The 17105-nt window shown below is 35.0% G+C and overlaps 1 protein-coding gene and 1 long non-coding RNA gene across 2 annotated transcripts; both read right to left on the minus strand.

Moving 5' to 3' along the window:
- Positions 1–9319: 9319 nt before the first annotated feature.
- LOC134229358 (uncharacterized) lies at positions 9320–10243 on the minus strand. Its single transcript, XM_062711106.1, has one exon. It carries the CDS (start codon positions 10241–10243, stop codon positions 9320–9322), a length of 924 nt encoding a protein of 307 aa, XP_062567090.1.
- Positions 10244–13226: 2983 nt separating this feature from the next.
- On the minus strand, positions 13227–14453 carry LOC134229359 (uncharacterized). Its single transcript, XR_009984166.1, has 2 exons — positions 14335–14453; positions 13227–14217 (listed from the first exon to the last, which is right to left on the minus strand). It is a non-coding gene; the product is annotated as an uncharacterized LOC134229359 (long non-coding RNA).
- Between the last annotated feature and the right edge of the window lie 2652 nt (positions 14454–17105).

Raw genomic sequence — 17105 nt, forward strand, 5'->3', positions numbered from 1 at the left:
GATATCTTTTTTGTAATGTCTATTAAATAAAATTTTTATTTACTGGATATATACCTCATTAAAAACACTGTTATAAATCGGTGATGAAAGTTGATGCCCAATTCTCCATTCCAAGCTTTGAATCTTGCCAGGCAGTTTTCATACACTGATACAGGCCCTAATGTTAACTCGCGAAGCTCATACAGTCAGGTTATGTTTACATTGGTTTATTGATAAAACTGCAGAGCTGTGGAAAACTTTTTCAGATAGCCAGTCATTCGGACCGGCAAGAAGACAAAATATGCCGGTCCGAAGTGATTTTTGCCGGTCCGAAATAGTAAGTTGCAAAATTAAAAAGAAAAGCATTACATTTATTTTCTTAAGTACACTTTACTTAATAAACAATTTAAAAAGTCTCCATTTCCAGGTCCATCCTCCTCCGTTTTCGTTTTTTGCATTTATAACAATACTAGATTTCATCACTTTTAGCAGGTAACAATGAATGATAATTCTGCATAGTAAACGTAATTTATTTTAAAACATTAATGCATTTGGGAATTATATTTTGCCTCGAAAATGAGTCCAAGAAACTGTGCATCGATAATAAAGATACCAACACCATGAACATGATCGACGAAAAAAAAAACGAAATTAGAGACAGTCGGAACGACGGAAGAACTATAGGTTTACCGCTTTACTCAACTGTTTTTGAATTTTCTGTCAAAATGTTTCACATACCCAGCTATTTAGCCTGTCTTATCTTCATTTTTTAATGTTTTTTACGTAATACTGTGCCATTTGTAAATTAAAAGGTCATGCTAAACATTGCTGGTTTCGCTTTCATTTCCTACAGCCTCGATCTCGTGCAAAGAAAAAGTATTGCGCAATCGTTTATAAGGTACGATAACTAAGCTGGGAAGTGTGCCGATAATAGGCCTAAATCAAAATGGAAAATCTAAAACCTTTAACAAAGAAAGAGGTCGGTCATTTGGGCCGACATCGATAGCATTTTTACCGGTCACAGGCACTTTTTTGCCGGTCTTGCCGGCATGACCGGCAGTTTTCTACAGCTCTGAAACTGCCGAGTCCTCATCATGCTCATGGTCCTGTAATTCAGTCTTGTCCTCTGTGTCCATGATGTGGAAAAATTGTGTCAATATATGTGTGTAAAACGTATCAAAAATCCAGTAAAATATCGAAAAAGGTAACAGAAATTCGCAACATCAACAAGTGGTATCCATATTGTTTACGCTGGTTTTTCCCCTATGACCTTTGACACGCATACATAAATAGGTAAATCAATATGGCGGCTCTCTGTGTGCAATAGAACTATAGAGTAGATTTTACTTTAAAAATGGCGTCAAAAACGAGAGATTTGTTAGTACATTGTCATAAAATTTCAAAATGGCAGCAAAAAAAAATAAATTTACCTGCCATGTTGGCCTATAAGTTTGACATTGAACAGACAGAATGGCCGATTATCTTCTGTATGTAAGGGCCAGTCGTATATTTTTCCCCCCTTTAGATCCGATTGTTTTTCTCTACTTTCTGCAATTGCCAATTCAATCAGCCAGTGACATTTTGGTATAAATAGATCTTGACAAAATACTCTATAATTTTATTTCCAAACCCATCTGGAAGGAGCATAAAAGTAGTGATGAGTGTTTAAAACATCGAAGGAAACCATACCATGTTGTTTTTTACCGCCATGATTGAATATGGGGTCGGACTAATAGCAGGAAACGGACAATGTTGCAAAGTTTTACTAAGGTAAAAAATTAGTCTAGCTAATCTTTAAACGTGATTATACATTGAATATCATTAGAAATACAAGTCTAATTTTTGGATTACTATTTTTAAAAATTATATTCTTATGAAATAAATACATGTACAACTACAAGTAAGAAAAGGTGGGACTAACATAAGTTAAATACCCATTGAATGGAATTAAAAAAAAACAATCCCCATTATGTTTCAATATATTAATTTTGTTTAAAAGAAAACAAAATAATATTTCCACCTTATTAAAAGGAAAGTTAATATTCATATTTGAAAATTTTATGTAATTAAATGACTATTTTGTAAAAGTTGGACAGAAATCTGAGTTAGTTTATCTTTTCTATTGGCCTATAATTTTAGGAAGTTTAGGACAGAATGGCCTATAACTTAATTACTTTTCTGGTAAATATGCCAGATGTCCTATAGTAACTGAAGAATTATTTCAATCTGAAACCTTGAATAGTCAGGAGGATATAGTTATAATGTTACAATTAATTTCTAAGATTAAATGTAGAAATAATACAAATCATGAGCTTTTCTTCCATTACCTACCCGACCCGAGAAACCCGAAACCGAACCTAAAAAAATCAGAACCGACCCGACCCGAAAAATTTTGGAACCGTGACAGCCCTAATGGACAGACATACAGCTAGATGGCACCACGAACATTATTTACCCTTCCGCTTTTAATCCTGGGGTATAATAAGTCAGTCAAATTGTACACCATGTAAAAGATACAGTAGATATCATCAGCTTTATAAAAGTATGCAACATGTGACTTACCCCATGTGTTAGTGATGATTATGTGCAGATATCATACTGGTCATTTAAATGACAACTTAGAGGGTACATGTACTATTAGTAAGTTACATAGTCTTTTAGTGACAGGGTATGGTATGATACCTGGTTAGTAAATTTTATACCTGGTGAGGTAAAGCCGTGTCATGTATGAAATGTCACTAAAAAACTATGTAACATAACCTCACCAATGAAACATTTACATATTATCTGTGGTTTATATTTTTTTTTTCTCTGCTACATGCTTCATCACCCTTAAACTGTGCCTGTTATGATGTCACATTGTGTTTGTTACATAATACATTGACTGTATATTGATTTACAATTGAATGGAATAAGTAATCCATCTCCTTCACGCAACAGACTTCAACCAATCATAAGATAAAATTTCTTCGAAAAATCTACGGAGATGGGATTAAAATATTTTATGAGGTAATTATTACAAACAAGAACATTTCTGGGAGAATATATCCTTTTTAAAATTAATTAATAAACATTTTTTAAAACCTTTAGGTTGTATTAATAATAAAAAAAATAGCTTCAGAACTCAGTGGCGGATCCAGAGGGGGGGGGGGGGGGGGGGGGGTTACAAAAAAGAAAGAGAAATAAGAAAGTTCCAATTTTTTTGTTGTGTTTTTACTACAGAAAATGTCAGGTGAAAGGCTAATGTTGTAATATATAACACATGTATAAAGAAATTGGGTTGTTAAACATGTTAAAACAAAATAAAACCCCATCCCTTTACAAAATAGTATTTTCAGGTTCGGAGATTTATTTTCCTTTCTTTTTCAAAAACTTTCTGGTAATGTATACAAGTACTTTTTCCCAGATTGATCAACGTCCCACTTTCAAAAATCATACTCCACACTGTATCGATATTCTATTGATTTAAATTAACAACTATATGTATGTGTACAACATAGGTTTTAACTGTTTTCGCCTTCAACCCCTCATTTTGGAAAAAAAACCTCAACCCCCCTTTGAAAAATTTCTGGATCCAACCTCCCCCCCCCCCCCTTTTGAAAACTTTCTGGATCCGCGCCTGGAACTGTAGCTGTCTGAAACAAATATACTGGGTGACACTGACAGGTCTGAGAGCTACAGCGCTACCAGTTGAAAAAAAGTTTATATTTATTGTGCACAAATATTGATTTATTTCACAGTGGCCGTTTTTAAACTGCAATCTCAAAATGTTACTATTGATACACTGCTATTTTGGTCCAACAGACTAACACGCTGCAGCTATCTGTATGTGCATTGTACAGATATTAAATATCGGAGAAGTAATTGACAGAAATGAAATCTAGCTTTTGTACAATTGAGAAAAGAATTTAGAGAATTTAATCCACAATCAAGCATAAGTTTTTGTGCTCTAGCTCTGTCATCCATACCTATTCTTTAATTAAGACCTGAGTGTGCTACAGATGATGATGTATACCCAATTAAATTAAAATTTAATTGAGAAATTTTGTCCCTCTTTCAGCATAACTTCTGTGGTGCATCATTTTACAGTGTTTTAATCATTGCACATATCCCAACAATATCTATGGGGTGAAACAGCTGATCATAAGCTTTTTTCTGTTGTACAATGTAACAATGAGCTTAACGTACTGATTGTACTGAACCTGATAAATTGAGTAAAATAGCATAATACTATTCTATTCTTAATAAGAAGACAAGAAAGTCTATATCTATGACCTACATGAGACATGACATTAAAATTCGATGAAAAAGGAACTTACCAATCCTGCGTGCGAAGTGTTTTCTTTTTCACAATCCGAAGTGGAACCGAAAGTCTCAATGCGCATGCGCGAATGGGGAGCAGGGAGCTGCCGAAAGTTGAATCGAATCGTACGATTGGTGTGACTGACAATATGGCGGTTTCAATGAATTACATAAAGAAGTGAAAGGTAAACATCTGTAAAGTCGAAATATTAACTTTGTACTATTTTGAAATGACTTCAGAAGTAAATACAAGTATAATTGGCCTAATGTACAAACATTATATAGCTAATATGTTTTACGGTGTGACCGTTAGTGAGGGCGGAGCTGTGAAGAGAAAATTGCTACATTTTATTGTTTAATGATAAATCAGTTGATCAGTTAAATTCTGAAATTGTCAATGCATAGTCCTAAAGCAAAGGGTTAACTTCATGCAGATCTATGGTCAGTGTCAGAAAATCATAACAAAGAACTCGGTTCTCTTGAAAAAAAAAGTTTTCCCATCTCTTACATGTACCTCATTACTTTTCATTCAAATAATGCAAGATACTGAGTATTTCATCATGAGATGAATGGTTGTCTAGCCAGAGCGCTTAAAGTCCAAGAACGTCGTGGGAAAAAAAAGGGGCATGCATTGGGCCATTGGACCAGTGATGGGTTCAACATACCAGGCCAAAGAAATGTGAGACACCTAGGTCCAACTACACCTTAAACTTTTATAGTTATACAAGTAACAGTAAACTCGTACTAAAATACTAGTTATATCCAACAAATAATAATTCAAAAAAAAAATCAATTCATAAACTTTTTCTCAGCAACAATTCTTTTTCTTTCACTTCTTGGTTTATATGCTTATTTAACAACTGTACACTTATCTAGAAACCTCAAGTCATATTTCTCAACTGTTATTACTCCCATTACATGGTTATGATGTCATCTAAAGTAAGAACAATATCATTTTCAAGACCAGTTCAGAAGGCGAACTTGGGACCCAAACTACAGACAGGTGATCTACTTCCTGGATGAATCTAATCATCAGACCAACATTTGACTGAGTTACTATCACAAGGGTTGAAAATATAGAAGCATCACACCTTTTATGAGAAAAATAAATTCAAAGATTCTGAATATTTACTTCATGTTTTTAATAGATAAGCAGATTTATTAAGATTGAAAACTATATTAATATGCTTGATGTGTATTAAATTTGAGTATTTTAATGTATATATAGGTACCGGTTTGTATACATTAACAGCATGCACTGCACTTTAAATTTGTATATAACTTTGTGGATATTTTCATGCATTTATTGAAAAATGTATGTAGACTGAACAACTACCTCTCCAGACTGTACATTATACATTGTTTAACTTATTTTTTCCTGCTTTAATTTAGACTTAATATGTAATTGCAAATTGTCAAAAAAAAAAAAATCTTTTTGAATTTTTTAAATGCATACAGCGTACTACCGGTATTAGATTTTTCTTTTAATACTGATCTTTATAAGAAACTGAAATTTTGTCATTTGAAAAACTTTATAAAACAAAATATTAGATTTTAAAAAATCACAACAAAAATGAGATTCAGACTTCCATAGATCTGCTAAATATTTATGTATCCATGTACAAGTAGATATTCATAAATAATTTGGAAACCTTAAAAAAAGGAAAAGAAAAAACCCATACAATCTTATTGAGTGCCCTGTGAGACTTTTCACAGGGTATTTTATTTTATCACTTTTAAAAAAAATTTAAACGTTCAAAAATTATACTGTCAAAAAAAACCCCTCTATTTCTTGCTTGGTATGTATTGACAAGTATAATCCTGAAGACATTTATTATTCAATGGCAAATAAAGAAGGATTTTCTTGTGAAAGGGGCCACAGATAGATCCGCTCCTCCATCGTGCAGACGACAGCGCCGCCTTTAGGGAAATTCTGACCAATCAAATGCCGTTTTACTTGTTAGCGCGAACTATAAATAAAACCTAAGCGTCTAAAACGAAAGTAGGAAGGGCTGATTACTAATGAATTTGATTTGAAGTTAAAAAGAATCACTACACATTATCCTTGGGTTAAATGTTTTTTACTTTGATGAGTCTCATCAACAACGAGAATTTGCGCGTGGATAAAATCGACGCCATTTTAGCGACGACGCCATATTGGCGACAAGAATCTCAGTTCCATAGGTATTGTAAATGACATATTGTTTACAATAGATTTCTTTTATTTTTCATATACATACGTGTTACCTATAGGGAGAGCTTCGCTCTCACGGGCCCTTCGGGCCCGTGAGAGGGCTCCGCCCTCTATAAATCTGATATCTCAATTAAGAAAAACATTGTCACATTCCCCCCTCCTTAAAACAAAAATTACAATTTTTGGACTTAAATCATAATGACAACTTTTGATAGAGATAACACCATTAATGTTTGTATCCACCAACAGGGTATCGATGGTCCCTTGCGTTGAAATCCTCTGGCAGTTCGAAAAGAGGTTTCCTGGGATGGTTCATCAACCTCTCCTGGCGAGCTTTCTCTCTCTCTTCTCTGTATATGCGCTTCCTAGGTTTCCTGAAGTCTCCAGGATCAACAAATTTCGAATTGTCAACCGTTTTTCCCTCAATGTGTCCTACTTGCCTATCTTTATGATATTTCTTACAATGTCTTGTTATTTCCGAACGTTTGGAATCCTTTACTTTGCATATAGGACAACTGTAGAGTGTAATCTTCTTCTTGTGGAATCTGTGAAATTGTGCCGCGTAATTATTCAATGACTTGAAATGGTGATTTCTATTGGGGCATGCCAAAACAGGGCATGACATGCCTCCCTCGGGCCACTCTTCTCCTTCTTCCTCTACGTCCAAAAATTCCATTTCCTTCTCGTCTACTTCCAAGTTAAGAATGTCCTCCATCCTCTTCTAATTTAAAAGACAAAATTGAGTATTAAATATTTAAATAAAGTGTTTATACTTTTCCCCTAACTCCATTATTATAATAGTACTTAAAATATAAAGGACTGAATTGTATAATAAGTCAGATATTTATGATCACATGACTTCTTGCTTTCTACAAAGTCTAAGATTTAGTAAACCGGCCGGTATTTACTATCTAGTCTACCACAAGATTCCTATCGTAATCAAGATATCTAACTTAATAGATGGTAATCTAACTTAGAAACCCATAAAGATAATAAATTTGTTCATCTACTGAACCACAAACAAAATTGTAGTTTCTATCATTGAATCATTATCCGTAATTCTAAAGTTAGAAGACTTTAAATAAACAGAGTGTACTGTTCTGATCACTAGATATCTCTATATGGTCAACTACGGTGTTTCATTATCATTGTCAGTCCTAACTGTAAAGTGCCTACCCCAAAGAAAATGTCTGTACTGTCTGATGAATGTAACTACTGCTAATAGCTCTTTGTATGTTGTACAGTACTTATTCTGATGTTTGTTTAGGGTGCGACTAGCATATGCTACAACTCTCTCTTCACCATTTTGTATTTGAGACAAGACAGCACCTATACCACACAGGTACTTGTGGACAGGACCCCCCCCCCCTCCCCTGATATTCAACCCCGGGGCTTATTGGACATTTTTCCAAAAATTATATTTATTACGCTTATTCATCATATTTACATTATGCAAAAATCGTCAAAACCCCAAAACAATTGCTCCAGGAAAAAAAATACCCCTCTATACATAATAAGGGAGAAAGGTATGCCACTCCGGTTTGTTTACGATTTACCCCCACTGGTCTACCTAGGTTTAAAACATGTATTTATTTTATTTCAACCTAAAATGTCGATTCACATCGTCTGTACATATATTTCCGTCTTAGTGCATGCTATCGGATTAACTCTGCATCTGGTAAGAATCCCACAATATCTGATTATCTCCTTAAACAGCCTTCCAGTCAGAACGTTGAAATTTCCTAAGGTAATCGCAACGGAAGTGCATAGAGAATGTATCACATATAAGGATATCGTCCGAGAGAGTTTTAGACTGATGTAATAATCTCTCTCGGGTTTTATCATACATTCTCTATGCACTTCCGTTGCTTCAAACCAGAGTGGCATACCTTTCTCCCTTATAATGTATAGAGGGGTATTTTTTTTGTGGAGCGATTGTTTTTGGGTTTTGACGATTTTTTTTTTTTCATATTGTACACATGATGAATAAGTGTAATAAATATAATTTTTGAAAAAAAATGTCCAATAAGCCCCGGGGTTGAATATCGGGGGTGGGGGGGTGGGGTCCTGTCCACAAGTACCTGTTCTATACCAGTGTTACTAGCGTCAGTGTCTAGAATAAACTCTGAATGATTATCAGGGTATGCCAAAATGGGAGCAGTAGTAAGTAGCTCTTTAAGCTTGTCAAAAGCAACTTGGTGTACAGGGGTCCATAAAAATTTTGCCTTTTTCCTAGTTAAATATGTCAGAGGACTAGCAATTGTTGAAAAATCTGGGATGAACCGCCTATAATACCCTGCAAGCCCTAAGAAACTACGAACTTCTGTAGCATTACTAGGAACTGGCCAAGATTCAATACTGCTGATCTTCTCGGGATCACATTGAATCCCTTGCTCTGAAACAACGTGACCTAAGAAAGAGACCTTTTGTTGAAACAAATCACACTTGGATGGTTTAAGTGTCAAGTTTGCCGATCTTAACCTATCAAATACGATTTTCAAATTTTCTACTGCCTGTTCAAAACTGGAACCAAAGACGATGATGTCGTCAAGATAACAAAGACATTTTTCCCATCTAAGACCCCTTAAAACTAGTTCCATTAACCTCTCATAACAACTAGGGGCATTAGAAATTCCAAAAGGTAGAACTTGGAATTGAAATAAACCCATGTGAGTAGTAAATGCAGTTTTAGGTTTGTCTTCCTCTTCCATCTCACATTGCCAATAACCCGAGACAAGATCTAAAGTACAGAACCATGAGGCACCTGCTAATGCATCTAATGACTTGTCTATTCTAGGTAAAGGATAAGCATCCTTTTTAGTGACTTTGTTCAACTGCCTATAATCAACACAAAATCTCCATGTCTTTCTTTTCTACTAATAATAAGGTGGCAGACCATGGACTTTCACTAGGTTCTATGATGTTGTTATCTAACATTTTCTGAATTTCTTTTTCTACTATGTCTCTCTGTGCAAATGGTAACCTTCGAGGTGGTATCTTTATAGGTTTGTGGTCTTCAGTATCTATCTTATGCTTGACTAATTTAGTTCTACCGAATTTTCCATCCGGACCAACAAATATGTCCTTGTAGGAAACTAGAAAGTCGAACAAAGTTGATTTTTGTTCTTGTGTCAAGCATTTGGAAGATCTATCAAACAAAGATTGTAAATGTTCTGGTAACTCTCGTGAACCGTCAACATCTAACTCACTATTGGTATTTGACTGTACAATATTTACAGGTTGTAAGGAAGCTACAGTGGTGTGCTTGTCAAATTTTATTGGCCTATCTGAGATATTTGCTACAGAAAATTGTATATTTTCTGGATTAACCAAGGTTCTGGCAACTAATAGACCTTTCTTTTGTAGAAACTGAAATGGTTCAACTAGATTATTTACAGATGTGTTCTTGACACCTACAGCATAACCTGGTACAATGATTTCACTATCAGGTGGAATGACTACTTTCTTAGACAACTTGACCCTAGTACATACAGGAGTGTAATCTCTTTCTAACTGAACATGTTGCTGATCGGCTAACATCAGTAAGCCTTGTGCAACCTGAATTGTCACATTATGTTGCTCGAGGAAATCCATTCCCAAAATACCCTTGAGGTCATCTACCTCTGCAACAATAAACTCATGACAAAAGCTACCATTCCCAAGGCTAAACTGAAGGTTAACTGTGCCTAAAATGTTCAATTTACCACCATCTGCTGCAGTGAGATTTAAATCTGTTTCTACCAATGTTGGCCTATTTTTCAAAGTCATAAAAACATCTTTGGATAAAATACTAGCCACTGAACCTGTATCAACTAAAAACTTATGTACAACATTCTCTATAGAACAACTGGCCAATAAACAAGATTTTCCCAGAATATTGATCTTAATATTCTTGCCCTCTTTTCCATTACAACTCTGGGTCACACTATGGGCATCTAGAGCAACCCCTAAATGTTTTCCTGATTTGTCTGTTTGTCTGTCTTTGCAAGTGTAGAAAATTTTGAACCTTTGTGGGGACAATCTTTAGCTATATGCCTTAATTTGTGACAGTTATAGCACTCTGTATATGACATTTTCCCTGAATGTTTCTTTCCCCCTCTGTTTGTTCTATTGATTGATTTGGACAGTTTCTCTACACAAGATTCTAATGTCTTAAACAGTTCACTCAAACTTTTCGACTCAAGTGGAGAGTCTTGTTTATCTTTACTTTGTATGGAATCTGTTTGTTGATGACCACTGTCTGACTTAGATTGCACCAAATTTACACCCTCTACTTTCACTGGTTTTGACATACTCAACTGAGAACCCTTAACAGCCTCGAACTCAATCGCTAATGATATAGCTGCTTCTAATGACTGAGGATGATGAAAAATGACATGGTCATGAATGACAGAATTACCTATACCATTGATAAACTGTTCAAGGACATTGATCTCCCTATCTTTATATGTCATGTCAGGAAATGCCAAACACCCTAGCTTTCTTAAAGAATAACCGAAGTCAGAAGGATTTTCACCAGACTTTCTTCTGCGTGACCTAAACTCACATCTATGAGCAATAACTAACTCTTGTGGATTGAACCTTTTAGTCAAAATATATTTAAGCAAATCATAATCAGACCTCTGTTCAACTGTAAGATCACCTAACAACTTCTGAGCCTCTCCTCTTAAACACATAACTAACTGTTGTCCCTGTTCATGATATGACCACTTATTCCAGGAGGAAACTTGTTCAAAATGCACAATAAAGTCTTTCCACTCTACTGATCTACCATCAAATTTATCAGGTTCCTTTTCCTTTCTGACAGGATTGCTATGATCTGACCTATTGACACTAGATGTATCTACTGATGCAAATCTATTTTTCCTTGATGAAGGAAGAGAGTGCTGTGTGCCTAACTGTGTAGGTGTCGTCCTAGCTGTTTGAGTTGTGCCTGTTGGAGTAGATGTATCTGTTGTAGTCTTGTATGCATCTAACTGTGACCTATGCAGTGCTATGGACAGCTCTAATTCCTGTATTTCTAACTCTTTAATTTGTCTCTGTAATGCATCCATCTCTGTTTCCCTACTATGTGAAGATGCACCTAAACTCACAAGAGAACCTTGAGTTGAATCCTTAAAACTGACTTTCTTGTCTACTCTGGTACTTTTATCAACAGAAGAACAACCTAACTTGGCACTTTCATTCTGAGTCACTGACTTTCTCTTCTCATACTCCTTCTTCACTCTCTCATAGATTTCAGTCATCTCTTGAAACTCTCTGTCCATCTTTCTCTCATCAATACTATCAGGCTCTTTTTCAAGGGCTACAAAATTGGGGTAAAGACTATTTTCTAACTCTTGTGTATGGGCACCCTGAATATGAGTTTTAGGCCTAGCTCCACTATCTTTGGGTGTGGATGTATGGAAGGAAGGTAAAGGTGAAGTCATGGTTTCTGTCTAGGAATCCTGGTTTCACAGGCACCAAAAATGTAACGGGAACCAGTGTAATCAAGGGACTAAAAATAAGACGAACCTTTCCCAAAGCACAAGTCCTAACTTTGATGTAATAATTTAATTCAATATACTCTATTGATTATAGTATTTGGGATTGAAAGTCTTAAACCAATATATATGGGCCACACTGGTAAAATTATCTACCCAGGTTCTTTAGTGATTCCCAGATTATGATCATCACCTTGTTTTGAAATGAAAAGATTTGTAAAGTTTTATTGCGTGGACCCTGCGGTCCACGCAGTAAATATATAAGCGAAGTTAAACCGGATGCCCTGGGCAAACGACAGGCTACGCATGCGCGCGAATGCTAGAGAGTTCGCACCTTAGGTAACTTGCCCGTAGAATAATTCGCCCTATTCGAATTAAAATATGCCATTCATTGGCAAATCGCGCTTTTAAATCTGCATATCGCATTTACATATTCATTGGCAGATCAGATTTCCTCTCTTTTACATATACTTTTATACTAAACATTGATTCTATGGTACAAACATTTTAAGAACAACTTGAATTAGAAACGTCACTCAGCGAACAGAGATACATGCAGCTTTCAAAAGATAGAGCAAGTTTTCACTGGCATTAGTTTTGTGCATCAAGACTCACAAAATAATTTAATATTTCAGCAATCTAAATATTGTTTTATAAAGGTCTGTAGCAAGGGCTTTTAAAGTGTGTGTGTGTGTTGGGGGGGGGGGGGGCTCCGACAAAATAAATAAAGTGCCATGCCACAGCATGATACGCCCGTCAAAATATTACACAATTATCTTTAACAGTTTAGACTGCAAGAAAATCACTTCAACCTTGATTCTAAGATTTCCATGATTTTTCCATTTTTTTTTTTAAATTTTCCATTTTTTTTTAAAAATATTTCTTTATCCATCCCCTGTGCTGTAGGCATAATTATAACAAATATTACATAACTGACAGATTTCTATACTGTTTGTGTTAGACTTTGTCAAATGCCGGCCATCATAATAAACAATATCAAATTAGTCTTAGGCCACACCAATAAAATTTCTTGTTCTTCGGACAACTGACCCCTAAAAATTGGGGCGAGCGAGCGATTTGATAATTATAATATTATTATTTTCAATCGACATATTTTCCAGGCGGTTAAGTAAAATAATGGAGCGAGCGATTATATATTTTTTGTTTTCCTTTACATTTCTAGAGTAAATCACTATGAAATCTTTTCCAATTCCCCTCATCATGTAAGAATTCAATATTCCATATTTGTACATAAACAAATCAGTCACAACATGGTTTCTCACTTTAATTACATTCATTTCATAAAGGTACAAAATTCTGCAAATAAACCTCCTAATAATATAGAATATTAACTCTTCAATGCACCCCAAACCTTTGGTGTTATCAGGGGACCATGTTTTTGCCCTGTACAAGATTTGCTTTGTTTACTATATGTACATTTATGAGATTTATCACTTTTAAAAAGTGTTTGTTACCTCCATCTTTTACATGTATGTAATAACAAATATGATGTGATCAAGACTATGTACATTCACATAAAAGTGGCTAATTCCAGCAGCAATACAGTAATTATCATTATTATTTTCCTGTATTTATGCACTATATCCATGATATCAGAAGCTTAACATAGCCCCAAATTTTAATTCACATAATAAAAAATCAGACATTGTAGAACCTTCGACAAGTTATGGCAGCAGTGATAAGTTATTATTATAATACATATAGTAATTCACAAATATATAATAAAAAATATAACTGGCAGAGAGCCCAAAATAACAAAGTTGAACTTCAGTAATAAAATGAGAAAATATCATTAAAATCAAGACTTTTTTCTATTCTCAAGAGTTGACTGATATATATTTTAAAATAAAGTACCAAAGTTGTTTAAATATCATGCCAATTATGGGAAGCTACTTTGGCGGATCATTTAGGACGATGGATACTTTAATTTAATTTCTTCTGGTTGATCCACAACAGCTTGGAATTAGTACATGTAAACCTGGAATCTGTTGAAGAATTGCCTGAGATGGAAACGATTCTGTACTGCTTCATGGAAATATTATCTTCCTATAATTTTCATGCACTATCAGTATGGTTGACCGTTCAACTGAAGACCTTCTTGAATGACTGATATGTCTGCACTATATGAACAGTTCTCGTTGTTTTAGTCCAGTTATTTTCACTGTAGAAATTCAGGAAAAACCACCCATTCTTGATGGAACTAGTTGCTTCAACACTCAACATCCCAAAGAAGTCTCCCTAAAATAAAATAAATGCAACTTGCAAAAAGTTTTTAATACAATGTACATACTTATTAGAAAAAATGTATATATGCATCTTTTACTAATCTTAATAATGTTAATACCTTACACTTACATTTAGGCATCTCCAGAATTTGATGTATGTCTATGATGGGCTTATCTGCCTAAACATAACAGATATGCTCTATCCAATCCTCACAGTTCACCACGGTCACGATGGAGTTATAGCGAGCGCAGCGAGCGTCGCGAAGCGACGCTCGTCACTGCGAGCTCTTAAAGCAACGCCTGTGCGAAGAGAAAATTCGGACTACTGCACATTCATTCGATGGAATTTTTTGACGCCGAATTTCGACCCACAATGCAACACTTGTTAAGTTACGTTCTCGCGAGAATCACGGCAAATGTTCAACAAAAAGTTTACTCGCCTTGATTTAATGGATATATATTGAAGATACATAGAAATTAAAACGTTCTTCATTTACTTTCAGCACTGTTCAGGCTTTTTCTCGGAATATTGCGACTTACATACGTCATGTGACGTCAGAGTCTAGACGCACCAAATGTCACGTGCGGTTTGACGAGCCCGATCTAAATAAACACAATAGAAGAGTTTGCGCTCGCTGTAACGGTCGCACCGTCAACATATTAAGGTTTACTTGTTACCTTGTCGTATCTCTAAAAGCATGCTTTAAAACTGTGCATTATTGGAGCTAAATGCAGATAGTTTCACCCCAATCACCTGTTCGCGCCGATTTTTTAACGACATATACTGTCATATTAATTCAATAGTCAAAACATCAGTCATCAGTGTCAACAGTCGCAAGTGTCTTTTCTCTTGCAAATCGATCAATGTTGTCTTGTTTTTTGACGAAATGTGAAGTTTTCTTCTCAATTCCAAACGCAAACATGACCGAGTATTTAAAATAAAATGAAAATGGGGCGGGAATTGGAACGAAAATTTCCGGAAGCGGGATATTTAAAAATAATATTATTTTTTACGTTTCTCTAAAATACGAGCGCGCGGGTCCGACGAACAAGAAATTTTATTGGTGAGGCCTTAACAACTTAATCTATGCCAAATTAATTTTGAAAAGAAAGGCTGGCCATCAAATGACATTTGCTATGACCAGCAGTTCTTCTGTCTAATCCCCAAAGACAGATAAGGCAGCGCTTGATCAGATAGCCTTCCTACATTGAACTCATTAATTAATCTTTGACTGGATGCTTGTCTACTCATTACTCCCTAAATATTAATGGATCTGCACTTTTTATCCTAAAACACTTTTAAAACATATAAAATACTCCATGATTTCTTTTTAGATTTAATGCCAGACAGGTTTTATATTTAATTCATATGGTCAAGTAGGCATGCTGATTCAACCCCACCCCATAAAATTAGTTTTTAATTAATTAATATTATATAATATCAGATTATTAGTTTATTATGCAATATCAAATAAGTTTTAATTACTTTTTATCAAATTCATTTTAAAACTTAGCTAGCCACCAAGAGCTATTTTTAATCTAACAGCTAGGCTGGCTGTCCATTTGCCCAATACCCAAGGGATAACACCAAACCTCCTCACACTAAACTCATTAATTTCTCTCTAATTTGACATGCAACTTTCTGCTATCAAAATTCTTCCTGGCCAGTGTTTGATAATTATGCCCATGGGACAAACTGAATTCCTCTCATTAACACTGAAATTTGTTTAAGATTGCTGTAAAGTATATGATGAAAAAATAAGTTTTTACTTGATTTAATACTTTTTAATAAGGATACAACTCTATTTTTTACATTTTTAGGATTACGAAATTTAAAATTTAAAAAACTTAAATTTTTTAAAAATTTCACTAAAATTAAAGGTCACAGTGACCTTGAAATAGGTCGCGACACACCTTCTACCTAAGATGTATACTTTTGCCAAGTTTGATAGCTCTAGGTCTAATAGTTTTCTAGTTATGAGCCGGACAGGATTTTTCCATATTTGGCCATAGCATCTTTATTAAAGGTCAGAGCGACCTACTTTTGGTGCGCGACACACCGTCTACCCAAAAAGTATCAGTTGATAAAGTTTGATAATCCTATGCCTAATAGTATTGAAGTTATGAGCCGGACAAGAATGGACAGACGGACGGACGGACAGACGGACGGACCCACGAAATGCAGGTTATGTGACTGACAAATTTATGTGACTTTTTCCAAAAAATTTATGTGGCGCAAAACATGATACATGGGGTACGGGAGGTAAATCTCAAAACTTTTTGACGGACGTCCATATACGGACAATATTGTCCGTATTTTTTTATGTGACACTCCTTTAGAATGATTTTTTAAGTCACATAACACTCATTTCTGCTAAAAAAAAAAAATCAAATTTGTATGTGACAGTCACATAAAACAAAAGAGTCACATAAATCTTAAATGGGCACAAAAACTGTCACTTAACCATTATTTCGTGAGAGCGGACGGACAGACGGACATGAAGCCTATAACATAATACGTCCCGTCTTAAGACGGGCGTATAAAAACAAATCTACGTAGTACAGAGGTGTGCTACACGTGTATCATCAGATCTCCATTATTCCCATGATAAATTTCTTCCGTATAAATCCAGAACAGGTGTCAAGTCCCAGCCAATATGTGTAAAACGTGTCAAAATAACCCGATGTTTTAAGGTAGTTCTATACTCGGCACTAAATGGGCTCAATCTTTAAAAATCTGCATTTATAAGATAGACATACATCCCAGCAATGGATAGACACAAGAAAAATTATATGTCAACATGTTCACTTTTTCGCTATAGCCCATCGGAGTATATATCCCGAAATATAAAATACCGAAATTTTACCTATCCTAGATTTTGTTGTATAAAATTAATTTAA

The sequence above is a fragment of the Saccostrea cucullata genome, unplaced genomic scaffold, assembly GCF_032062105.1.
Source record: "Saccostrea cucullata isolate Sc308-1 unplaced genomic scaffold, CSIRO_AGI_Scuc_v1 ctg9619, whole genome shotgun sequence".
Lineage (NCBI taxonomy): Eukaryota > Metazoa > Mollusca > Bivalvia > Ostreida > Ostreidae > Saccostrea > Saccostrea cuccullata.